Source organism: Haemaphysalis longicornis, unplaced genomic scaffold (assembly GCF_048455015.1).
Source record: "Haemaphysalis longicornis isolate Haplotype H1 unplaced genomic scaffold, Haemaphysalis longicornis Haplotype H1 scaffold_2, whole genome shotgun sequence".
Lineage (NCBI taxonomy): Eukaryota > Metazoa > Arthropoda > Arachnida > Ixodida > Ixodidae > Haemaphysalis > Haemaphysalis longicornis.
In genome coordinates, this window is record NW_027526295.1 from 150426590 (window position 1) to 150452056 (window position 25467).

Sequence of the window (25467 nt, forward strand, 5' to 3'; positions counted from 1 at the left end):
GTTGGAGGTCAATGGGAGAGGCCTTCGTCCTACAGTGAACCCGAGTAGGCTGCTGATGACGACGATGATGAGAGCTGATTTTATGAACTAGTACTTTAAACTTAACTAATAACAGGGAGCAGCAGCTACGAAAACACGGGTGTTTTAAAATGATGCCCACACCACAATTGTGAAGCCAGTTGATTGATATAGTTTAACTTAAACCTACAATAAAACACATTTGCAATAAGAAACCAGTTAACTAAGCTTTTTTGCCACATCTGGACACTGAAGAGCAAAAGGGGGCAGACGGGATGCATGAGTCATAATTTTTTGTTCCAAAATAGCATTTAGAGATTAGTGTTGTTGTCTGTTTAAGAAAAAATTGCGCCCACCTCCCTGCGAGGGGAACCCTGTGTAGATGCGACGCATCGTGGGGTTCACTTGGTGTTTCCGTTGGATTGATTCTGAAATCGCGTGAAACGTGTCGGGAACGCGTATGATTATAATGTTTTATGATTATTATTATGTTTTATTGGCCAATCTTGGTCAATCTCTCTAAGTGGTATGCTTGGGGCTTCGCTGTCGCAACGACCTTTACTCTAACATTGTTGCTGTAAGTGGGAGCTTCTTTTCTTTTATTGCAAGTGTTAATCATTGCCCCATCATGCGTTGTATCAGTAGCTTCTTGACATAGTTTGAATGAGTCAAGGATATAAGGCGCATTCGTAGCATTTGATTCTGTCTCGGTTTTGTGGCGCAGTGGGAAGAGCACCATGTACCTCGCGTTTCGCCCACAGGGTCGTGGGATCGAAACCGGCCGCCGCAAACTTTTTTTTTTTATAGTGTAGGGGGAGGGGTGTGGACGGACAACAACGCCGTATGGAGGGACAAGGCGAGTGAATGAGATAGGGGAGGGGTGTGGACGGACAACAACGCCGTATGGAGGGACAAGGCGAGTGAATGAGATAGGGGAGGGGTGTGGACGGACAACAACGCCGTATGGTGGGACAAGGCAAGTGAATGAGATGCAGTCGCATCTAATAGTTAAAAACAGCCTACCTGCAAAGAATCGTTCCCCACGAGGGAACAGTAGAGTCATGAAATAAGATCACTAGTGACCAACGGGAAATGTGCCTGCCTGAGCAAACAGGTGGCTTCACAGTGAAAGTCAAGGTTGGTGAGAAGAAAGACTCACTGACAAACACGCAAGAGTAAGAATTAACAACAATGACAGCTTCAATTTGAGCCTACTTCCACCTCACACACTAGAATTATTTAGGAAGCGAAGAATGAGATGCCTACACACACACAACAGCTTTCGAAGAGCTCCGGCAAAAGAATTTTGCAGCCACAGACACTCTCTTTGTTCCCAAGCATTTGTTTGTCAATTTACCGCCGCAGTCCTGTGAGCCAGCTTTTGCCGAGGCTTTAACTCTAGCCGTGCAAAGTGTGTGATAAGTCCCCATGCATCAGACGCTGCCTGACACAAATAAGAGAGATACTGCATTTGACACTGTTCACTAGACAATGAATGCACACTAGCATAAAAAGCTTACTGATTACATAGACAAAATAGAAATTTAAAGCTGAGTGTGCATTTTTGGCCTAACTAGAAAAAAAGAATGAAAGAAGTCAGCCTACAGACAGCACTTTTTATGGCCTGATCAGAGCACCAAAGAAGTCCAACTTGCTGACCCAATTAGACTGTAGAATGCTAGGACGTAGAGCCACTAGATCAGGTTTTATTTAGTGGCTCTACTAGGACGTTAGGACTTATGCCAGAAGACCTTATACCATAACGCATCCGTACAAGTTCTAAAAGTAAACTTGCAAGCCCAGGCCTTCACCTACCAGCCCCGAATGCTTTCTGGAAGGTCGGATTTCTTGACACCGCGTGGCTGCAGGGCATTGTTGGAGAAATGGCTTCCCACTTGGAGGGCATAGTCGTTGAGGCTGACAACTTCTTTTCGCTGAAACAAGATGCGGAACCGTGTGAGAGATGCACAGTCAGTAGCAAATGAAGAACAAATGTTTCATTCTGTCATTATCTGTTTGTCGTGTTCTGTAGTGCCCTTTTGTTTTGCTTGCATAGAGACAATGAATTGAACATTACAGCATTTTCGGGACGGTTTCTTAAGCGCTTTTTTTCTTCTGCTTGCTGTTCACAGTTGCATCAAAACCTACAAGCCATGATGAATATTTTCCCGCATTCTGAACCTTATAAAATCCCATAAAGCTTGAACAGAAAATATAGGGCTACATTTTCTCGTCAGCAAAAAATAGTAGCTGAGTGGCTACAATGCCTGCTCCGGAAGCAGCAGGGCCAAATTTGATCCGTCAATCTGGTTGGCCAACTGGCCAGAGCGTGCTACTGCCCGAATCATTGGTGTCCCCGCATGCACGCACAGAAATTTAAAGCTGGTTTGTGTACTGTGACAGGCGTTTTATGTTCCTTTGGATAAAATCCTGGCCATGCATAAATGGTGACTATGGAGAAAATTTTTGCAATGTATGCAGGCATGGATCAAAGGGGTCTATGGACAACAACTCATGCACTAAGCAGTTTAGGTACTGGGCCAAAACACTGCTGTTGAAACAGCTGCTACAGTGGGAATGCTTATAGAATTTATGAAAGTGAATTGTGAAATGCCAAGACACGCTCACAAGTGTCACACCACATTTTTACTGTCAAGCAGCACAGAAGCAAACAACAACAAATAGTGCAAACGTCGTCAAAAAAAAGAAAAGGGGGCCCTCAAATAGTGAGAAATTTTATTTCAGTTAAGGATTAGAAAAACTGGGTAATCTTCATGAGTACTGTATTACCAAATAACTACATCCATTCGAATATTGCTCACAGTAGCAAAGGATTGAGTGTCGCCAAATTTTGTGAACTGCTTTATTAATCTGACAGAGCAAGCTGTGAAGCTGCACTCACAGTGGAGTCATCCAGGTGGATGCCGCTCTGCTCGAAATCAAACAGGAACAGCTTCGACACGTGGTCGTCCTCCTCTGTGGTGGGCACAACATCCCCCTTCTCCACTACTGCCTTCAATGCAGTGTACAGCCTCTTGTTGGTGTTTAACCTGAAAGAGGCAGCAGAATGCACGGAAGGACATTTGGAGGCAGTTACACATGAACCTATTACCTGTAACAATCAGTAATCATAACAAAAGAACTTTGAAACGTGTGCTTCTTGTCAAGATGAAAAATTGCAGTTTCCTAATCTTTTTTTTTTCCTCTGCTACTGTTGGTTTTGAAGTATGAGTGGGGCGGTGACCTCATTTTTTGCCCTTACAGAAAAAAAGAAAGCAGAAAAGAAAAAAATAACTAGGAAAGCTTTTTTTGGAAATGCTGGCAGCCCAAAAAAACGGTTTGTTCAAGTTCAGTTAGAGGAGGGGACCTCTAATTACTTGTCACCGTAAAATTAGCAACTGGGCCACAAGGTTTCAGTAAGCGAGCTAGCTCCATTACCTCAAGGTCAAACACTGATATGAAAAGTCAGCTCGGCGTCTTTCAAGTAAATTTTTTGGCACTGTATAAGTAAGCTATCTTTGGTTTTAGTGTGCAGCGCTTTGGCGGCCGCTACTGAGGTTTGACATCGGCATTTGCGTCATAACCGAGTGAATGAAGGCAGAAAGAAAACGGCAAAGGAAAGTGTGGCGAAAGTGTGAAGGAGACGGCAGTATGCTGAGCCCACACGAGACGCTCCGCAGCAGCGATGCATGGCAAAAGTGTGAGGGGGAGGCAGTGAGATATGCTGGGTGGTAGCGACTTGCTGCGAGATAACGCCATAGCAGTGTGTGCCGTCGCACGCTTGCCGATCATGTGGGTTCGCTTCCTGAGACGCAGTTTGCGCCGCTGACGCAAAGGCTTACCATCGCTGCCGTCGAGAGAACCCACGAGTGAGTACTCCCTCAGCACACTGCAGCACTCAGAAGTGAGTGCTGAACAATGAATAAGGCAACTGGGGGACGTGCTACATGTCCTCCTTGTTGTGTGGCTCATTTGAACCTTGTGACATTTGCGCAGGAGGATCAGACACGATTTACAACAACAAAACTAAAACCAAATACTAAACGTACATTTATGGCGATAAGAAAACTGTGCAGTGCCACTCTGTGCTGGTGTTAACTAAAGCCTTCGAAGCAATTCTGGGCATGAAGAAAGACGTGGCAGAATTTATTGGCATTGTTGCAGGGGTCTTTTAATACACAGCACTCAAGGTCAAGTGTGTCTGGCTTGACATTATCGCACCAATTAGCATTTTTTAAAGACGATAGTCTTTCTTGGGCTACTTAAACACAGAAATTTTGGTCATCCGTCTGTGACTCGAATCAGCCACCTGGCCAAAGTGAAACAGAAGCTGCGCAATAGTCTTATATACCCACAGCCAAATTCAAACGTCTAAGTCCGGTGTCAATGTTCATACTTGTCAACATTGTTGAACAAGAACAGGACATTACACAAATATAAGGCAGAAAATCAATACATAAGTGATATTTGCAGTGTTCCTTTATTAAAAAATTTATCGATGCTTGGTTTTTGCAATAGAAAATGAAATACTACATCAACTGCTGAGAACCGTCGCCTGCTGTTGCCCGTGCTCGTGGCGGCATTTAAGAAGTCAAAACGGCAACAGGAATGAAAGGTTCTACTAGATAGGTTCCACGTTCCACTTGAAACGCTCTTGGAGTAGGGCAACGTGGTTCTATAAACGTAGTTGGGTGCCTTGATTCACGCACGTCTCTGCCGTACAGCAGCGCTGGCATCGAGACATCCGACTTGGAACAGTGGGAGGAACGAGACAGGAGAGGAACAGCATGAAAGGTGAGCAAGAAATAGAAGGGAGGCATTTACTTGGCAGAGGCACCAGTCGACTATTGTCTTTCTTCGACATTTGCAACGAAAGGAGCAGATATCCAGCCATTTGTTTTCAAGGGCAATTAAGTTTTCCTGACCCAGCATGTAACAAGTAGGGGTATGAAGGATTAGTGAGCTAAAAACACTCACTTTTCCACGAGGTTGTTGATGGCAACTGATGCATCCATTGCTGACGAAGAGAATCGCCCTTCTGGATGGCCAATTCTGACAAATTCCGCCTAAAGATAAAAAAGCAAATGCTAAGCACCAGTGAATGATTATGAATGAACAATACTGAAATGCATAACTCCACTGTATCACTGCTTCTTTTAGGTTAATTAGAGGGCGAGACCAGAATGAGGCATTTCCTGTTTGACTGCAGGAAACTGTGCTGACGGATCTAATCTATTGAAGTAATGTCTTGAACCAACAATGCATTTTTCTGACAATAATAGGCTAATTTTATTTGCTGTTGAAGACTTCAATACAGTTGTAAAAGTCACGAAATGACACTTCGTAAATACAAAAAGGACAAAACAAGAGGGACATGGGAGTTTTGATTTTGTTTGTTTTCATTATTTTCCTGCACACGGCTTGTGTTGCTTTGAATTTGTTTAACGACTAGTATCGCTGTTTTGGAAAATGTTGGGCTGATTAACACCACCTTTTTTTTTTTTCTTCCCAAATATATTAACAGAAGGGGAAGCATTGTAGAAGCCCTGTTTGCAATTAAGTGGTACCAGTGGGTTAGTTTTGGTGGCGAGCGGTTTAGTAGGCCAGGTGCGTCTCGACGCCCTACATCAAAACCACTAAAGATTGGAAAACTAACCATGTCTGCAACTCGGCAAAGAGCATCCGACAGGTCGTCAAAAACTTGAACCATCTTGCGGCTCCGTTTAGGATCCGTTGCTTCCTTGACGTACTTCTCCGCATCGTCGATCGCCTGCTCTTTCAGCAGATAGAAGCCCGATGGTTCTTGCAAGACAGCGTGACCGAACAAGCCCTGGAGAGGAGAAATAAAACAGAAGCATTTAAAATGAACTTGGGCTCACTGGTGCAGTAATAATCCGCCATGCGGGATAACTCACTTGTCTCACTGGAAAACCCAAATGTCGTTGATACTAATCTGAAGTTCTGAAGGACAACAGGCAAAAGCAAGTCAATGCACTCACCGACCGTTCGCCGAAGCCGAACTGGAAATTGTTTTTCTTCTTTCCGATGCTATTGAAGCGCGAAGCCAAACGCGACCAAGTCGTCAAACACCGCTTGATTCTTGAGGAAAGAACACCGCGAGAGAAGACTGGTTTCACTGCGGGTAACATTGTTACTCCGCTTGCCATTATTCATACAGCGAAACCCGACCAGCCAACGGTTGAGACTAGTCGTGCTAGAACCACATTTTCTGCTTATTCATTATCGCTCCAGGAAATAGCAAATATTTCGCCCAATTCAAGGTTGTTTAGAGTTCGTCATGGCAAGCATGAAACTTGTGCTGGGCGCTGCCATGTTGTTTGCCTACGTTGACAAGTAGACAGATGAAGGTCACACCTGGTTGCATCACTGACATTCAGCTGGCTTTAGTGCTGTGAGGTGCGCACTCTGTGAAAGTTGGTGCCGTCCTATGGGTGTCATCACGTCAAGTAGAAAATATTTGAAGCTAACAAAATGCAATATCACGTAATAATTTGTGGATATGCTGTAAAATTACTTAATTTTATTAATCAATTTTGTTTTCATCTTGCATATCTCCTCCATGACTCCACAGATGGAAGCACGGTCCATTTAAAAATGGCATCCCGCATCTTCGCGTCGTTGCGCGGACCCTGTCTGAATTTACTGCGGCACGATGTACGGCTACGCCGCAGCTCGGCACCGCTGTACACGCAGCAGTGCCGCGGCTTCAAGACGTCCTGGGTCTCCCGTATGTTCATACAGACGCAAGATACCCCAAACCCAAACTGTCTCAAGTTCCTGCCCAACGTCAAGGTGCTCGAGCAGGGTACCATCGACTTCCCCAGCATCGCCAGCGCGAAGGGCTCGCCGCTGGCGCGTCACCTGTTTCGCGTCGAAGGCGTGAAAGCAGTCTTCCTCGGCCCGGACTTTATCACGGTGACCAAGGCCGACGACGAAATGGAATGGAAGGTGATCAAGCCGCACGTCTTCGCGGCGATCATGGACTTCTTCTCCGCCGGTCTGCCGGTCTTGGACGACGGCACCGAGACCGGTCAGGTCGCCGAGGACACGCAGCCGAAAGAAGGCGACAGTGAGACTGTGCTGACCATCAAGGAGCTCATCGAGACCCGAATCAGGCCCACGGTTCAAGAAGACGGAGGTGACATCGTCTTCATGGGCTTCGAAGACGGCGTCGTGAAGCTCAAACTCCAGGGCTCCTGCACCGGCTGTCCGAGCTCGTCAGTGACGCTCAAGGCTGGAATCCAGAATATGCTCCAGTTCTACGTGCCTGAAGTGAAGAGCGTGGAGCAAGTTGTAGACGAGGCGGAAAAAGTGTCGAACGAGGCGTTCCAAAAGTTGGAAGACACGATAAAGAGGAAAGGCGTAGACCCGTAGCGCGTCTTCTGTCGGTCGGTGACACTTAAACGAGCGTAACAGATCACTAGTACGTCTAGAAGATTCGTGCGCACACATGCAACCGGAAATCGCACCCAGTGCATTAGTTTAAGTGGCTTTCGGGTATGTTGCATAGAATGTTTCTAGTACATAAAGTTCTTTTCTTGAAATTCCACATCATGCGAGGTGTTTGTTTGAGCTAGCGGATGAAGCAATGTCCGCGGTGAATCCGAGTTTCGTCTCTTCTCCTAAAATCTTACTGTGGCTAATCAAGTTTATCATTATGTCAACAGTGCTGTGCGTATACAATTTTTGTTCTATTTCTGCTGCTTATCGTTTTGCATAAATTATATTTTTGAGTGCAGTTCAATGTTAAATTTAGTAGTAAAAATAGTTGTGGGCCTTTACAACATTATTTGCGGAACTTTGTAAGAGCATTGTCTGCACACACAGTTTGCTCATTCACGCCTCTATTTCCCACACGGACCGTATTTTCTTTCCTGTTAATGCTGAGATGGCCACGTTTATCGAGCTGAGTAGTTTCCACAACCTTTATTAAATGGTACATTGAGAAGAAAAGCTTCGATCCGGCATCTGTAGCAACGAAACGGCACATAGAATGGCTGATGATGCTAAGAGAAGTAAAGTAACTTAAAAAGAAAAGAAAAATTGGGACTCGATGGAAATCGAACCTAGGTCCTCTGGGATGTGAGTTGAGGCAAACACGCATGCCCCTACACCACTGCACTCGGTGGGTCCAGCTCACTGAGGGTGGACATATTCAGCGTCTTGTGGCCCTCAAATTGGGGAGTATGCTGCCAAACAGCACTCGCAGTTAAGTGTGTACAATGAGCTCGACATTGTATAGTACGTAGTTGGGCTCAATACGTCTGGGGTAACCACACATTAAAGCTGAATATATGCATAACATACCCACTCAGGTGGGTTGGCCAGTGATGATGATTACAGCTGCTGTCAGAAACTTATGGCTGTTGCTCATTTGGCTGCGATGACAGCATACTTACCCACGATGCTCATGTACCCACTCAAATGGATTGGCCAATGAAGGTGGCAGCTGCTGTCAAAAGTTCATTGCTGATTCACCAATTCCTATTCAGCTGCTAAACAACTTACCCACCCACAATTCTCACATGCACACTCAGTTAGGTTAGATTATTGCGTTTAATGTGCCGAAGCTACACCTGGGATTTGAGGTGCACTGTAGCAGAGTGTTCCGGATTAATTTTGACCACCTAGGGATCTCTAACGTGCACCTAAATCTCAGCATACGGGTCTTTTCGCTTGTCACCTCCATCTGAAGAAAGAGCCACCGCGGCCAGGATTGAACCCGCATCGTTTGGCTCAGCAGCACAATGCCTCAGCCAAGGAGCCACCGTGATGGATGCACACTCAGTGGGTTTGGTCAGTGACGATGGCAGCAGCTGTCAAAGTATCGCAACTCACTCATCAATTCGTATTGGCTGCAACGTCAACATACCCACTTGAAGAAGCACTCCGCAACATTCAAATGAACATTGATGCTTAACCCATGAGCAGTGCTTGCGTATCCTTGGAGTCTTGTTTTGCATAGCATGGACCGGTGGTAAACCCTACGTAACAAAAGGTCCCGCTGGATGTAACCTGCATTTAAAAGTGAACTTATAGCCCCCCATTATAGCTCTCTTTGCAGGCGTAGCTCCAGTGTGTGAAACAGTTTGAGCGTAGATCTGCAATTTTTCGTAAAGTGGCTGCCAGTGAAATTGTAGGTTATTCACACAAGTAAAATAAAATGTCTGGCATTGCTGTTTCTAAAGGTTATCTCTTTCATGAGCATATAAGCATGCCAGGAATTTTAATGGTTCCTTAGCTGTTTTGCTTGACAGGCTTGACAGAATTTGTGCCGAAACACTGCAGTGCAACGAACTCCATAGAGCAGTGCAATATAGACGATGGGACGGGCCACGCTATGAGCAATGCACTGCCCAAAGCTTCAACAGGGTTGAAGTGGTTGCCAAAGGTGGCATGGTGCTTGAATTACCTAAACAGGTTAGTGTAATTCTGCAAATACTTATGTTGAGGCTATCATCTGCTGTCAAGTGAATCCTTAAAACAGATTTGCTTAGCTTGTCTGCATAAAATCCAATTGTAGGTAAAATGTACAATGCTGCTTTTGGTGTGCAGTCTCGCCTTGGTGGGTATGGTATGTAGTGCTGGTATTCATCCGATCTACTATACTGGACATCTATTGAGAGAAAGTTATTAGCATGGATTAGCCATACAAGAGGACATTGTTTAGTTAGTTCCAATATATACACTGCGTGAAAAATAGTTTGACCTCGTTATAATGAAATCGCACAGAGCGAGACCACATTCATTATACCCGACATTTGCTATATAAAAGTAGGCACAAAAATTGCTGGAAATATATAGAACAGGAGACAAGTGCAGCACGCAGCAGGCACTTACCATACACAATAGAATGGAACTAAAGAGCACTCTTTTGAGACCTGCACTACACTGTCAATATATACTGTATTTTTGCGCCTATAACCTCCTACAGTATATAGCCCATACACCATGTTGTGCCCAAAGATACATATAAGTTATGTCCCTACATATTCTCTGCAATGTTGACAATGTAATGCAACCTTTCAGCAAAAATTCTTTGCAGGAGCTTCGACTATGCATGTGTGGATAATAATTTTGTTCATGTGAGAAGCAGAATCAATTATTACCGATACCATTTGATTACACACAGCACAAGTTTTACTGAAATTCATGATTAACCAAATTTTGTTTATTATGCAGTAAAAGCTCGTGAATTTGAACAGCAAGGGGAAGCCATCTCAATTCTAATAAATGAGGGTTCAAAATAATTCAAATGACTAACAACACTACACACCGATGATGAAGCAGTAGGCATGTCGGCAATTTGATTCTTGAAAAAGTCCCTCATTGTAGTCTGCCTTCAGGGCGACAGCCAGCATTTTTTACTCCAACGAGTGAATGTGACAGAAGGCCTCTGCCTTCTTCAGAACTACAGAAAAGATGGCCGGCATTCTGTCTGGCCAACACTTTTGTGTTGACGGGCGCACTGGTGCTTTGACCTCTTTCTCGTCGTCGTCACTGGCAGCGACAGGTTCTGCACTTCTGGCGTGAGAGGTGATGGCGTCAACTGCCACTACACCACACTACAGCAGTGTAGCTGGTGAAGGGTGTTTCGGTGTCAGAACACCCCCTGAAATTTATGCCTGCATAAAAATGACTAATACGTTGTTTGGGTGCCCAGCACCGGCTCTCTTCCTTTTTCATTATTTTAATATTTTTCCGGTGGCGCATAACACCCCCCGAAATATATTTGTTGCTATGCCAGTGCCACACATCACTGCACTCTCATCCACATGCGTGATACGTCTTATATAACCATTCTCCTAGGGGTTTCAGTTTGTTTTCACCCAATTTTTGCCGTCTTTCTCCGTTATTTTCGCCATTCCGTAAACGGCGATGCCTGGTGTGGAGGCAGCGGGCACGTTTATTTCGCCGTTTGCCAGGCGCCAAGCTGCTGGTGCAGGGACGGCAGTTCAAATTTTCCGTGGCAGAACCTATGGGCTTTTTTTATACATAGGATTCTATGGAGACTTGCGGGACCAAATTGTGCGGTTCGAACTGTCCATGAATTAAAAAAAATTATTGAAGTTCGAAATAAGGAACTTTCACTGTATTTATAAATTCACTGCACCAGTTTTTAATGAGGCTTGACTTGCTTGCAATTACCTTCACACATTTCAGTTTTCTGTGAACTTGGTTGCAAGCCTTTTACAAATGAACGTGCCTCAAGGTTTGGAACAGCCAGCAGAGGATAGCAGTGGGCATGGGCGTCCGGAAAGGGGGGCAACTGCCCCCCTCTCCCCCCCCCCCCCTCCCCCTTTGGAGATTCGGATATTTTTATGCACTACAAAAAAGCTGCACAGCTTGGTTGGCCCATAATTAAAATACTTTGCCCTGAAGGACGGAAGAGAGAAGAGAACGACACCGACGTTCTCTCCTTTGTCCCGTCCTTTAGCGCAAAGTTTTTTTTAATTATTTACGTGGACCAACTCGCCCGCAATCCACGCTACTCGAATGATTAGCGCACTCAGGTCCTGCGTATCCGTATGGAACGTCCTTCAGGACTGCGGTTAACATTGCACTTTAGTCACTGACTGACATTGCCGGTCATGTGACGACCGTGAAACAGACTGCCTGTGCTGGCTATTGAATTAAGATAGCGAACAATTGGGAAAGGTTTGACTTTCTTTTTTTTTTTTTTTTCTAAACTCCAGATTTATGCAGTCTTGCCGCAAGAACTTCAGTTTTCGGACAAATTTGCAGCTATATCTAGCAAAAAATCTTCACAGCTACACTTAGTAGTGAGAGTGTAACATCCTCCTGTCCCATCACCTTGTACACCCTTTCCTTCTAAATTGCAAAATGTCGACAAAACCTATAAATCAGCCCCTCAAAATGATTGTACGCCTGTACTGCATTGAATGTCAGGGAGGCCAGTATAGAATCTTTATTGTGTGAGTCATTTCAACAGACTTCATTACACATGTGATCTCGCAATTTGCCCAGAAAATTGACGGAGTGCAGCTGTATGTATGTGAACGTATTGTGCTGTGCGCTGGTGATCAGTTTGCGTGAGTCGATAACCCTCACGCAGCGAGACTGACCACTCTTCTTCACAAAGTGACAGTAACTTTTCGCATTTTCTTTATTAACTTTATTTCTTTGTTCGGTAATAAAATCCCATGTATATTCTCCAAGTCTGGTTCTGATTCGCTGTTTGTAATTTTTGTAACCACAAATAGCGCCTTTTTGGTGCTATCCAACCGTACCCCCCCCCCCCCCCCTCCCCATTGCTAATGGATGCCCCCCCTTGAAAAAAGTTTTGCGGACGCCCTTGGCAGTGAGCGACAGATTAGCAGCGGAATCAAGTTAAGATCAGGTTGTAGATTTTTCGGAATGTACTGGACTGTAGAAGTGCCCAGCTGATCGTGAAAGTTACAGTAAGCTTGCTGTAAAAAAAATGCGGAATACCTATTCCTAAAATTTTAATGACTGGTGAAATGGGAAGGGCTGCACCTGTTACTCAGAAGTATCAAATTTCCTTTAGAAGGGCCACAATGAGAAAATAAAATTTCGGCTCATTCAAAAGACTGCATTGACTCCAAAACAATGATGCAACTTAATGAACTTGCAATAACCAAGCTAGATATTAAGAAAAAAGCACAAAAACAGGCTAGCTTCTTTCTCGACAGGTCCTTATACAATTTCACAGAAACATGCTTGTGCAATCAGCTGGTGCCGACCAAATTTAACCACCACTGAGAAACATGACTGCATTTCTGTACTGGTGACTGTACTTTTGTTTGATCGTATCACTTGGATGGTAAGTGCACTCTGAATGTTAGCGTCCACACAACACAATGTTTACTGCGTTTCAATATCCTCCTGTTGGTCATGCCGTCTAAAGCAAAATCTAAAGCAAAAGATTTTTTATTATTTCTATCTTTTTTTCGGTTAATCAAACAACTTTCGGGGCTGGGGTGGAGTTGAGTCAGTTAGCAAAGGTTCCTTTAAATTAAACAAAGTTGTATTCTGTCTTCACTGCCCGTTTAACCAACACACGGAAGAGGATATTCATGCTCATTAAAATGACTTTCTTTTTAGTACCTCAGTGAAGGCGCAAAATTGCTTTAATTTTTATAACGATCACAGTGGTTTTAGTGATCCGTCGCTGCAGATAGAGTTGGAATGTTCATCAGTCAATTGCTAATTGCACTCTAAACTGCCCAGTTGCGCAGCTTGAATAGTTCTGCTGAGGTACACTTCAATAAAACTGAGGTAACTTTTTTTTAAATCTTATAAACTCGTTTACGCAAGTCTAAAACTTTACACATCTTGATGACTATTCTTTTTCCAAAACTTGGTATGTAGTCGTACGCAGAAAAAGATTGAAGGGCGATCTGTTGCCGATTTGTTATGAAGGTGCCAGCAGCACGAATATCTGCCCCTTTGCCCAAGGCACGAAAACTAGGACTAACGCCACACGAGGTCCGCGCCACTCGCACACACACATTCACACGCGCACGCACGCGCACACAGTCGAGCCACTGCTGATCGTGGACGTGCACGTACGTGTACACACACATGCACAAATACCTCCCCGCCGATCAACGTACAAGAGCTTCATTTCGCGCACACCACTGCGCAGGTGGGGCACATGGTGCCATCACGTGTCCTCTAACATCGTTCCTTCTTCACCGACAGGCATGTGTGAAGATCACCTCAACGAGTCTTCACACATGGGATACACAGATTTTTTCTCTAACATCGTTCCTTCTTCACCGACAGGCGTGTGTGAAGATCACCTCAACGAGTCTTCACACATGGGATACACAGATTTTTTAAAATTAGAAATCCTATGCGTTCGCATAAAAAAAGATCGCACTCTTTTCCTGCACTGTTGTTTGACAAAGGCATCGTAGAACAGGATATGTGTCTCATGTGGTATGCATGATACACTCTAAGAAATGGGTGCAGGTGGGCTTCACGACAACGCCCCAAAAACGACCATTCAGCGCGCTTAAATGTGCGAATTTGGCGAATGGCGAGGCCCAGCATGCGATTAAAGTAAAAACTAGGCTCTGCGCTGGGACAACAGCGCACATTGCGCAGTTGTCCCAGCGCAGATCCCAGTTTTTACTTTAATCGCATGCTGGGCCTCGCCATTCGCCAAATTCGCACATTTAAGCGCGCTGAATGGTCGTTTTCGGGGCGTTGTCGTGAAGCCCACCTGCACCGATTTCTTAGAGTGTAAGGTAGCTGTGGAGGTGCACTAGCTCAAGCATCCTCCTTCAAAAGCGTGTAATAGATCTGCTTTAGGTTACTTTCTCCGGTGTCACAGGTAAACGCGCCAGCTTGAAAGTGACGCTTGACTCTAAGCAGTTGCCACAAACGGCTCTGCCACAAAGTACGTAGCTAAGGTTATGCAAGCAGTGGTGGGGCACCCTTAGTTCAATACTCTCACTGCTGCCGCTGAGAAGACTTGAAGTTCAGACACAAGCACTTGAAATGCGTTGTGTATTTTCCTCCGATTCATAGGCGACTAATACAAGCTTTCTTTCACAACAAACATACTGAAACGTTATTTGAAGAAGGGCCCCGCAATGTTCACAATATAATTTTCGCCACCAATGCCCTCAGTCGCACTCCGCGGATCAAAGTATTTCACTACTTCCGTTGCGTCGTTTAACCCAAAACCACGACTGCCAGAAAGAAAGTGCATGCTGTCCTATAAACTCAGTAAAGCTTCAATAATTTAATTGAATAATGTACTAGATAAAGCAGATTTAAATACCCTTCTCTGTCACAGTAAAAATCTATGGTGCGTATACGTTTTGTTTGCCTCACATCAGTCTCCCTCAAGTGTCGAAACAGCTGCGAATTTGTATTGTTATGGCTTTTTAAAATTATGCCAAAGGGCATACTATCGCAATTTAAAAAAAAAAGTGTCCAAAGACATAGAAACAAGATGCAGGCAGTGTGTTGTTGGGTTTAATGCAGCTAGCACGAGCGACCTTTTTGCGGAGGCTCGTGCTAGCCTGCATTCTGTTATTTGCAACAGATAGCATAAATTAGCAATGTTATAACTGCTTTATGCATGTTAAATCCAAAATATTGTTGTAACCGACATTGCTGTAAATTAGTAATGTACTGATCTTCTGATTCTTATCAGGAATAGTCGTTCTATTGCCTTTTAAATATTAATTGTTTCCCATCATTTGCCGAGTCAAATCAGCAGGGTCTGTATCCGATATGCTAGCTTTGACTGCAGTATACTTGAAACAGGTGAAAAAACGGAACAATGATGAAAGGTTCAACACGCAACAGCTGCAAAAAGGGTACCTTTACACTAACGGGAAACTAAGACGTGCCGAAAAAATTGCCTCAGTGCAGTATTGTTTTTAGAAGTATTAACCGTCCCCTGATATTCTGCATATTCTATGGGCATACATTTTGAATGTATAACGATAATCTTTATGAAACTCCCGCATAAGCGTCAATACAGATCTTATTTTGAAAAAAGGGAAAGTTCAATGTAATCGCTGAAGTAAATGGTGTAGTATGAATCATCAAATAAATGTCGGCGGTCTAAATGCTGACTCCTTCGAGATGCCAATAATAACGCATGGAATTTAATATTGTATGTTTCTTCATGCACTCATACGCCAGGTAAGTCTATTCAGCAGTGCAATAACTTAGTTCATTGTAACTACGTTTCTAGGCTTAGTAAGCTTTCTAAAATTTGTATTTGAATTTCAGCAGCAAGAAGACAGTCTTGGACAGTTTTGTTTTCAGCTATATTTAAATTACAAGCGGCATCGATTTCTCTTGCAAGACTAATTGAGACACCGCTTAGATTGGCTTTTCCAAGGAAAAAACAATAACCAGTGAATAAAAAGTAAAAACGAAATTCAATGGGCTATTCTTTCCGAGGTATAGTTTTCTGGGAGTCGTAATTACAGAAGTTTTCGCAGCGTGCCTGATAACTAAATTAGTTCCTGACATATACCTTAAATTTTGTTACAGAAGTTACAGAAAGAGAACCGGTATATATATTAATAGATAGAAGCAACTTTATTGTAGTCGCCTGCAGAGCGACACCACCATTAAATGGCGCCGCGACGCGGGCCCCTACGTCTTCTCAGCGGGTGGTCTTTACTTGACTACGGCGCGTGCTACTCCCGCGTTCGGTCGCCCTTGGGGCAACGTCCCGGCGGTTTCGCTCGGCCTTTGTCTTTCAAGAGCCGCCGAGACCTGCTGGACGGCCCAGGTTTGGATTTCTTGGTCGTAGCACTTCGCCGCAGCCGCGAGCCGCGGCGGAATCGTTGTACTTGTCGATGCTTCGTCGGGGAACTTGGTGCAGTCCCATAGGATGTGCGTCAGGGTGGCCCTCTCCCGCTGGCACACGCGGCACACATCACTCACATACACTTGCGGGTACACATGCTTCATCAACACTGGGGTGGGTAAGGACCCAGTCTGCAGTTGTCTGAGCAGCACCGCCTCCGCTCGGCTCAGCCCCGGGTGCGGGGGTGGGAGAGTCCTTCGAGCCAAGCGGTAGAACTGTGTAAGTTCGTTGAACGTCATCAAACGGTCCTTGGCGCTACACCTCAGTGGACGGTCGGTTGCAGCGGCGCGGTTGGTTAGCGCTCGCGCCACTGCGTGTGCCGTCTCGTTGTGGTTGTCGTGCTTGTCCGACGCATCGTTGCCCGCGTGCGCCGGGAACCACTTGATTTTTACACACCTGTTCTCGCGTTCGAGGTCGGCCGAGCACAGAACGCGCACAGCCTCACCGCACACTTTGCCCTTGGCATAATTCCGCGCTGCACTCCTCGAATCACATAACACTGTCTGGCACCCGGGGTCGGCAATGGCCAGGGCAATGGCCACCTCCTCCGCCTGGCACGCCTCTCGGACCCGAACGCTCGCCGCCGCCCTCGTCGCGCCGGACGACGCCTCGATGACGGTAGCCACGAATGCCTCGCTCTCTCCCTGGTATTCGGCCGCGTCCACGAACCTTGCGTGCTCGTCCTTGGCGTACAAGTCGATGAGGGCCTTGGCCCTCGCCGCTCTTCTCTCCTTGTTATACTCCGGATTCATGTTCCTCGGGATGAGGTCTACCCGAATCCGACGCCGGGTCTCGTCCGGGACACGAGCGTCGCTGCTCGCCTTCCTCGCCGCAGGCGTGAAGGCCAAGTCTTGCAGTATGCGCCTACCGGTCTCGGTAGTAGACAGCCGCTCCAGCTGGGCGGACCGTTGCGCCTCAGCAATTTCCTCGAGGGTATTGTGTACCCCCAGGCTCAGGAGCTTGTCGCTGCTTGTGCATTCGAACAGCCCGAGCGCCGCCTTGTACGCTCGGCGTATCAGGGCGTTGATCTTATTCTTTTCGCACTGCATCCAATTGTGGAAGGCTGCAACGTAGGCGACGTGGCTGATTACGAAGGAGTGCACAAGCCGAATCAAGCTCTCCTCCTTCATCCCATCGTTGCGGTTGGCGACCCGTCTGATGAGACGCACTGCGTTGGTGATCTTGGCTGTAAGGCGGGCAACGGTCTCGCCGTTGCCGCGACGCTTGTCTATAATCATGCCGAGCACCCGTATCTTGTCGACCTCCGGGATCACGTGGCCGCTACTCGTCACGATCTTTATCGCCTCGTAGTCCCTGCGTTCGCTCTTGTTTCGCCTGACGTATTTCGGTGGTAATACCAGCAGCTCCGACTTGCTCGGCGAGCAGGTCAAGCCGGATCCGTTTAGCTGGTCTTCGATAGTGTCGACGGCCTCTTGCAGCGTGCTCTCGATGTGGCCATCGCTGCCTCCCGTAACCCACAGAGTGATATCATCGGCGTAGATGGTGTTCCGGACCCCCTCAACTCGAGAGAGCCGCTCGGCCACCCCGATCATAACGAGGTTGAATAACAACGGCGAGATGACCGAGCCCTGGGGGGTCCCGACACTGCCGAGCCTCTTCTCTTGGAGTCGCAGATCGCCGGCGCAGAGCTCGGTGGTCCGACCTGTCAGAAAGTCCTTGATGTAGTTATAGGTTCTTGCGCCCATGTTGAGTCTGGACACCTGGGCTAGGATCGCAGAGTGCTTCACTTTGTCGAAGGCGCTCTGCAGGTCCAGCCCCAGGATGGCCTTGGTGTCTTTCGTTAGGTTGTCGTCAATGATCTCATTCTTCAACAGAATCATCGCGTCTTGGGTGCCAAGGCGACGCCGAAACCCGATGATGGTGGCGGGGTACAGTCCCGACTCCTCCAAGTAGTCCTGCCACCTACACATGAGGACGTGTTCCAACAGCTTGCCCACGCAGGACGTCAGCGAGATGGGCCGGAGGTTGTCCGTGTTCGGTGGCTTGCCCGGCTTGGGGATGAGGATAGTCTTGGCAGCCTTCCACTGCTGGGGAAGTGACCCCGCCCTCCAGCACTTGTTGTAGTAACCGGTGAGGTTCTTGATGGCCGCATCGCTGAGGTTCTTGAGCGCTCTGTTCGAGATGTGATCCGGGCCGGCCGCCGACGTGCTGTTCAGGTCATGCAGGGCCGCTCGCACCTCCTCGACGCTGATGTCGCGGTCGAGCTTCTCGTTGGCTTGACCCTCGTACTCAGGATGCCTGTCCGTGGGGGTGACCGGGAGGTACTTGCTGTCGATTTGTCTGATTGCTTCTGGTTCCCCGTGTTCCTTGACTGCTCTGTGAATGATCTTTGCGAGGCGGTCGCGTTGATGGGATTTGGTTTTAGTCTCGCCGAGCAGATGCCGCATCAAGTTCCAGGTCTTGCCGCAATGCATCTGCCCGTCCGTAGCGCTACAGATTTCATTCCACTGTTGCGTGCATAGCACGCGACAGTGGGCTTCGATGGCGCGATTCAGCTCTGCTACCTTCTTGCTCAGTCGCCGATTCAACCGTTGTTTCTTCCACCTGTTTAAGATGGATTCTTTCGCTTCTATTAAGTGCGCCAGGCGGCTGTCTATCTTGTTGGCCTGCGCGTCCGTTTCTATGATCTTGGTCGCTTCCGTGATCTTCTCCGCGATGAGGGCCGACCATTCTTCTATGTTCTCGATGTCCTCCTCCTCCGTGGGTAACAGGCTACGGAAGGCATCCCAATCAGTAAATTTGTGCTTTCTGGTGTCCTCCGAGGCGTTGACCTTCTCCGGTATGATGACCTCCACGATGTAGTGGTCGCAACCGAGCTCGGACCCCGTGTTGCGCCAGGTGATCTTGCCCTTCTCGTCATTCTTCACGAACGTGAGGTCGGGCGTCGTGTCACTGGCCACGGAGTTTCCGATCCTCGTAGGATCCGTCGGGTCCGTGATGAGGGTGAAGCGCAGGTCTATTGTGTCTTGAAACAGATCTCGCCCCTTGGCCAAAATTGCTTGCTATATCCCCATGCCGGGTGCGCCGCGTTGAAGTCCCCGCAGGCGACGAGCCTGTGGGTCCCCGCCGTGGTGCTGGCTTTGTGCAGGAGTGTCTTGAATTTTGTTTTCTGTTCGAAGGGCTACTGTAGACGTTAAGAAGAAAGGTGCTGTTCTTGTGTTTCTTGCCCGAAACGACCTCGATGAGAGTATATTCTATTTTACTCTTGTGCAATTCGTGTTCGATGAAGGTGACTCCCTTGCGAACCAATGTACATACTCCTCTACCGCCGGTGACCTCCGGAGACTTGGTGTAAGCCCTGTAACCGGGGAGAGATACCGCGTCGGTGCGAGTCTCTTGTATCATGATTATATCAGGCTTGCGTGCTACTTGTGTAATGTGTTGCTGCAAGACTGCCCTCTTGCTAGCAAAACCGTTACAGTTCCAGTGCCAGGTCACCAGACCCTTCACTGCTGCTGTTGTTGCTGTTGATGGAGCGGCCATGATTGTTGCTGATTGTACTGCTGCGTTGTGATTTGCTGTATGGCGTTCGCTAGCTGCTGATATGTCTGCTCGATGTCGGCGAACTTGTCGAAAATCATTTTAGTGAAGGTTGTCTTAATATAGTCCTCGAGGCCGTTAAGGTGTTTTTCGATTCGATCGACCTTGTCTTCCAGGTTGTCCACCCTATCGTTGAGCTTACGCTCCTTCAGGTTCTCGATCGCTCGTCTCTTGGGCGCCGGTTCCTTCGCTGCGGATGTTGGTGGTACAGCACTGCTGTTGCTGGGTGTGGGTTCACATGGAACCACTTGGGGCGTTTCGTTATTGGTGGAACGGGTCGTCAGAAGCTTCTTAATTTCCGCGATCTCTTTTGCCATCTTGCTGATTGTCGCCTCTTGCCTAATGACTGTCGTCTCGAGCTCGTTGTTCTTGCGCCGGAGTTCCTCGTTGGCTTCCTTCAACACCCTCATCGCCTCGTCTTCCTTCGTCTTGCTGTTGTTTCTGCCTACGGTCTTGGTGGTTGCGGTGGCATTGGAGGTGGTGGCGGTGGTACCCCCCTGTGCTTTCATAGCATAATTTCTTGCTGTATCGGCCCAACTCACGCGGTCACGTGATTGTGATCGCTTACGGCTAACGCTACGCCGTCTGCTCTCGCTGCCCCTGCTCTTCGAGGCGGAACGCGATGCACGGCGACCAGCTGGGCCGGCAGCTGTTGCGGCTGCTGATTTCAGCGTTGGAAATTCCTCAGCTTCGAGCGCCGCTTGTTGCTATATTAATAGAATTATCTGTTATTCAAAAATTAGTACATGATATCTGCTTGCTTTTTTGCTTTTCGCCTCCATCAGAAAAGCGGCCTCCGTGGCCGGGAATCAAACCCGCGACCTCGTGCTCAGCAGCGCAACGCTTTAGCCACTGAGCCACCGCGGCGGGTCAGAAAAACAGACTTGGCGTGCGACACCTTAGCTACTTTTCCGCACTGGGCAGCTCGTTGCGATTGACTGAGAGTAGAGTGAACTAGAATATTCTAGTTCACTCTACTGAGAGTCTGAGACCGACAAAATCCAACGGAAATTAAACGGGGATTATAAGTTTACAGAACGAGCCATCTGCGCTTAAATTTAGTGCACGTCCTTTCTATAGGAGTAAGAATGGTGGGGTAAACAAGGGAAGTTGCGAACGAACACGTAAACATACACACAGAACACAAATAAGCCGGAATGGGAGTAAATGGCTTGTGTCATAACTCAGTACCAATTCGGAGTTTTCAAAACTCCTTCCAATGGGAGTTTCGCCTTACTCCCATTATTTCGGCAGTTTTTTTAGTAGCATATGGGAGTTTCATTTTACTGCCACTACAATGGGAGTTTCCAGGGGTACCATTGGGAGTGTATTGTTTCCTCCAACTGGGAGTTTTCGGGGGGCTCATTGGGAGCAGTGTTGACCTGCATTCGAGGTTTTTTTTTGTGTGTTTTTGTGCGCTTCATATATATGTGCTGCAGTGGAATTTATTACTGCATTTTGGGAGTTCTTAATAAGGGCACAGGCCGCATTTTTATTTTTCGTTGGGGATCACGTAATTTCTAGTCTTTTTCCGCTTCAAACGTTGAATGGCGAAACGTGAAAAGTTTGTTTTCTGCACAGTCAATTTATTGGATAAAAAATACATGGATACGATACACGTGTGAACACGTTAATAAGACAATAAAAACACTGAATCAACAAAACACCTACATCGAGAACACAAGGTATCTTGGTAAGAACTTTATCTACTACAACACTCAACGAAAAAAATTTAAGCCATTTGCAAACAATGAGGTCAGCATGGTGTCGGTGCGCTGTTTGCTTGCACCTGCCTCCCAAACGCTGACGTTGCCGCACCCCCTGGCACGTTCTTCTGGAAGCCACAGCAGCACAATCATTAGAGGGATAGCAAAACGCTTTAAATCTGCGGTAACAAATACATAAGCATATTGGGCATCTGACCTGAAAAAAAAAAAAAAAGAAACGGCACTGTCAAGACGCTGAACTTGTCACTCTTGTGTCCAACTTTCCGTAATGTCTGAATGTTTGTTTAAAGCTACGCAAAATTGCACTTCTGCCCGAGACACCTGCGCTCACTAGTTCGTCAAAACGAAGTGTTCTGCTGTTCAAAAAAGTGGGCGACCCTTCCTTGTGGCGAACAACTTCTCAAAATGCTTCATTTCCCTCTTTTCCTTGCGTGTAGTGTTCTGGGAACGAGCTTCAGGTTTTACCCCCCGCACTGCCCCTCTCTCCCCTCACCGAAAGTTAAGGAAAAATTTCGGTCGGTGTGACGCCTGCGCGTGCCCCCCTTCAAAAAAAAAAAATAAAATAAGCAGTCGTCTGTCGACTCTACAGAATGCTCCCTCGAATGGCGTTTGCTGGTTATAGTTACACGCGCCTAGCGTACGGAGAGCTCCCACGGAGCCCCGACATTCTCCCTTTCCAGTGAAAGCAATTAATCGCCGGCGGCACGCGGCAGTCACCCTCCTCCTAGCAGGCGCGGCTGGCACCACACCTACTTCTCAAGAAAACCGGCTGTCCTGCGACGTTTGACCGGCCAACTTCACCCTCGCTTGCCAGTAAGCCACAGACACAGCCTAACAAAAACACCTAACAGCTGTCCAGAGTTCGGACAGTTTGCATTCTGCTTGCGAGTGTGAACCAGTGAGTGTTCTGCTCGAGACCCGCGCAAATACGCATTGCTTTCACACCGTTCGGCCTCCCCAATGACGTTCCGGGCATGGTGCCGTCTTTCACGCACAACGCTCACCTCTAGTGGCGGAGAATCGCCCGTGCAGTGGCGCGGGAAACACGTTGAGTTTATTTGACGCTAGAAGGGGCACAAGTCTGCCAAAATGTTGCGTACAATAAAAAACGTGAAAATCTTACCTTCAACCACCTCGCAGAGGCACAACCGCGTTGTTTTTAACGAGCCACTCTCAGCGATCACTGCATTTAGGCCTCGCGTCGGCTCGCTGGCGTATTCCGTCGGGTCGAAGGTCGGTGACACGGAGGCGACGTTGCAGTCCGTCGCACCTAAGTCCAGGCTGGTTCCACAATGTTCGCAACGAGCTTCGGTTGTTGGGAAGCACTTCACATCCGTTCGTCCGGCCGCAAGTTCACACTGGCAATAAATTTTCGGGGCGCTGGAGCTCACACGACACACGACACCAACTGGCAGCCATTTTGTAAGGACGCGTAAAGGAGGAAGGGGTGAAGGAGGAGGAGAAGGAAATGGAGGTGGCGTGGGAGTTTTTAATACTCCCATTAGGACAAACGCAGTAATCACAGCGAGATACTGCATTTTGTGAAGAGGTACAACCGTGGTAAATGCGCTTATTTACGACGGCTTGTGGCCCCCGGTGTAAACTGGCAGTTTTTCTACCATCATACTACCACACGTGGGAGCAGGCCGCCTGTCGTGAGGAGTTTAAAAGACGTATTCCAGCCAAGAAACTCCCATTCAGGCTAACTTGTGTTTTGTGTGTAGAAGCACCAGTGCGTAGGGCGCGCGCTATGCCGGCCGGCGCTGCACAGCCGTCGGCGCGTTGGGCCTGTCTGACACACTGGCCAAGTGGCATAAGCGACGTCGCCACTTACGTGCCCTTTTGTGGAGCGTACCCAACTTTCCCCTGAAGATTACAATCAACGTTAACGAAAGCAAGCCATGTATACATCCGGTCAAAAACAGTGCGAGCGGTCTCTTAGCGGTATTATGAGGCCATTCTACGACAGCGGACAGTTATAAAAAAGACAACAAAAGACACTTTCGCCCTTCAAAGCAGCCTTAGTCGACATACTAGCTTCCGTTTCAGGTACCTTCCCTGAAAACGTCCTTGTTGACGTCACGAAAACACGATTTATTGGGAGAATTAAAATTTTGGCTTAAATTGTTTAATTTCTCGGTGAATGAAGAATCATTTGCGGCCGGACAAGCTTTGGGGGCACTATAAAACACTAAATCTTCCGAATAAAACAAACTTGAACTTTGTCTACATGGCCCCTTTTTAACATTGATATCAATCCCACTGTCTTCGTCATTTCGTGTTGGTGTAATTAATATTTCGGCGTTGTAGCCATGTTGAGTCAATTCTCATAATTCTTCAGAGGCGATTCTCGCCGTTACACTGAATACCGTAACATATGACTGCAACCACCCCGCGGTTACGAGCTAATGCTTCGCACCATTTAGACAACTCCCAAAGAAGTTTCTGCGCATTTTTTCCCCGTCGAGATTTGCTCGATCACCCAGGTACAAACTTGGAAGGAGAAGTCTTCGCCTAAACTAAACTCCCTCATGGAAAACTATATGTCAGAGATAACTAACTAAATAATTAAATAAATTATATATATATAATAATCTATCTCTCTCTCTCTCTCTCTCTCTCTCTCTATATATATATATATATATATATATATATATATATATATATATATATATAGCGAATCATAAAATGGGAAATGAGGGGTCCGTGAAATAAGATAGAAAATAAGGGTTGGCAGTCTACAACGCCAAAGAAGGCATAGGGGAATGGTTAGACTATTTTTTACCGTTAGTGTCGTTACATTATTTTTTTATTAATTACGTGAGACAGAAAGAAAGAAAAACACGCGCCCAGAGTGGGGACCGCTTAGCGAGGGCCTCGGTTCTGGAAGCCTTGATGCCAAGGTAGCATAAGAGGGTTTCCCGCCAGTTACTCGCTTATGACAGGCTGTAGACGTTCGCGTCACGCCCCGGGGGTTGAAAAGAAGGTCCCCTTCTCCCCGTGTAGTCTGAGTGGCGCTGGCTACCACCCTCAAGCGTCAGATACAGTTGTAGTAAATATAAATACCCAAGAAAGTGAAGGAGAACACAGTCGCCCAGATAGCCGAATTGGTAAGGCATTCGAGATCTAATCGAAAGGCGTGGGTTCGGCCCCTACTCTGGCGCGTGTTTTTCTTTCTTTCTTTCTCACGTAATTAATAAAAAATAATGTAACGTCACTAACGGTAAAAAATAGTCTAACCATTCCCCTATGCCTTCTTTGGCGTTGTTGACCGCCGGCATTTCTTTCTGTATTTCCTAACGAGCCCCTCATTTCCAATATATATATATATATATATATATATATATATATATATATATATATATATATATATATATATATATATATATATATATATATATATATATATATATATATATATATATATATATATATATATATATATATCTCAGGGTGTCGAACCGGAACTGAACCGAAAAAAGAAATAACGGTTACCGGTTCATGCCGAAACGGTTCGACCCTCCGTTGTTGATATTGCAGTCAAAGCAATTCAGACATTTTTTTTCTTTTACGTACCATCAACTTCGTGCCCGCTCACGCACTTTCCCTTCCAGACAATTGAACACTATCACGCTCTATGTGACAGGGGAAATGAATGAGCTCCACTGTAGCAATGGTCTGTTGCTGCTGGAAGCGCGAGCGTAGTGCAAGCTGACCAAACGAAATGTCATTCTCGGCAGCTTGCAGGGGATATAAAACGCTTTGCCCTTCCCTAGCTGCGACTTTATTGGAGCAATCAGGCTGCAGGAG

At 46.7% G+C, this 25467-nt stretch overlaps 2 protein-coding genes across 2 annotated transcripts in view; one reads left to right on the forward strand and one right to left on the reverse strand.

The window, feature by feature from the left end:
- Positions 1–6362, reverse strand: part of LOC144169305 (mitochondrial intermediate peptidase) — a 32591-nt gene extending 26229 nt beyond the window's left edge. The window contains exons 1-5 of the mRNA XM_077698391.1: positions 6018–6362; positions 5675–5848; positions 4996–5084; positions 2921–3068; positions 1834–1952 (exon numbers count right to left, since the gene is read on the reverse strand). Coding sequence (XP_077554517.1) covers positions 1834–1952; positions 2921–3068; positions 4996–5084; positions 5675–5848; positions 6018–6185 — 698 coding nt within the window. The 5' untranslated portion in view covers positions 6186–6362. The remainder of the gene's footprint in view (positions 1–1833; positions 1953–2920; positions 3069–4995; positions 5085–5674; positions 5849–6017) is intronic.
- Positions 6363–6622: 260 nt separating this feature from the next.
- LOC144169306 (NFU1 iron-sulfur cluster scaffold homolog, mitochondrial-like) lies at positions 6623–7588 on the forward strand. The gene has a single exon (XM_077698392.1). It carries the CDS (start codon positions 6634–6636, stop codon positions 7411–7413), a length of 780 nt encoding a protein of 259 aa, XP_077554518.1. The 5' UTR covers positions 6623–6633; the 3' UTR covers positions 7414–7588.
- Positions 7589–25467: the final 17879 nt, after the last annotated feature.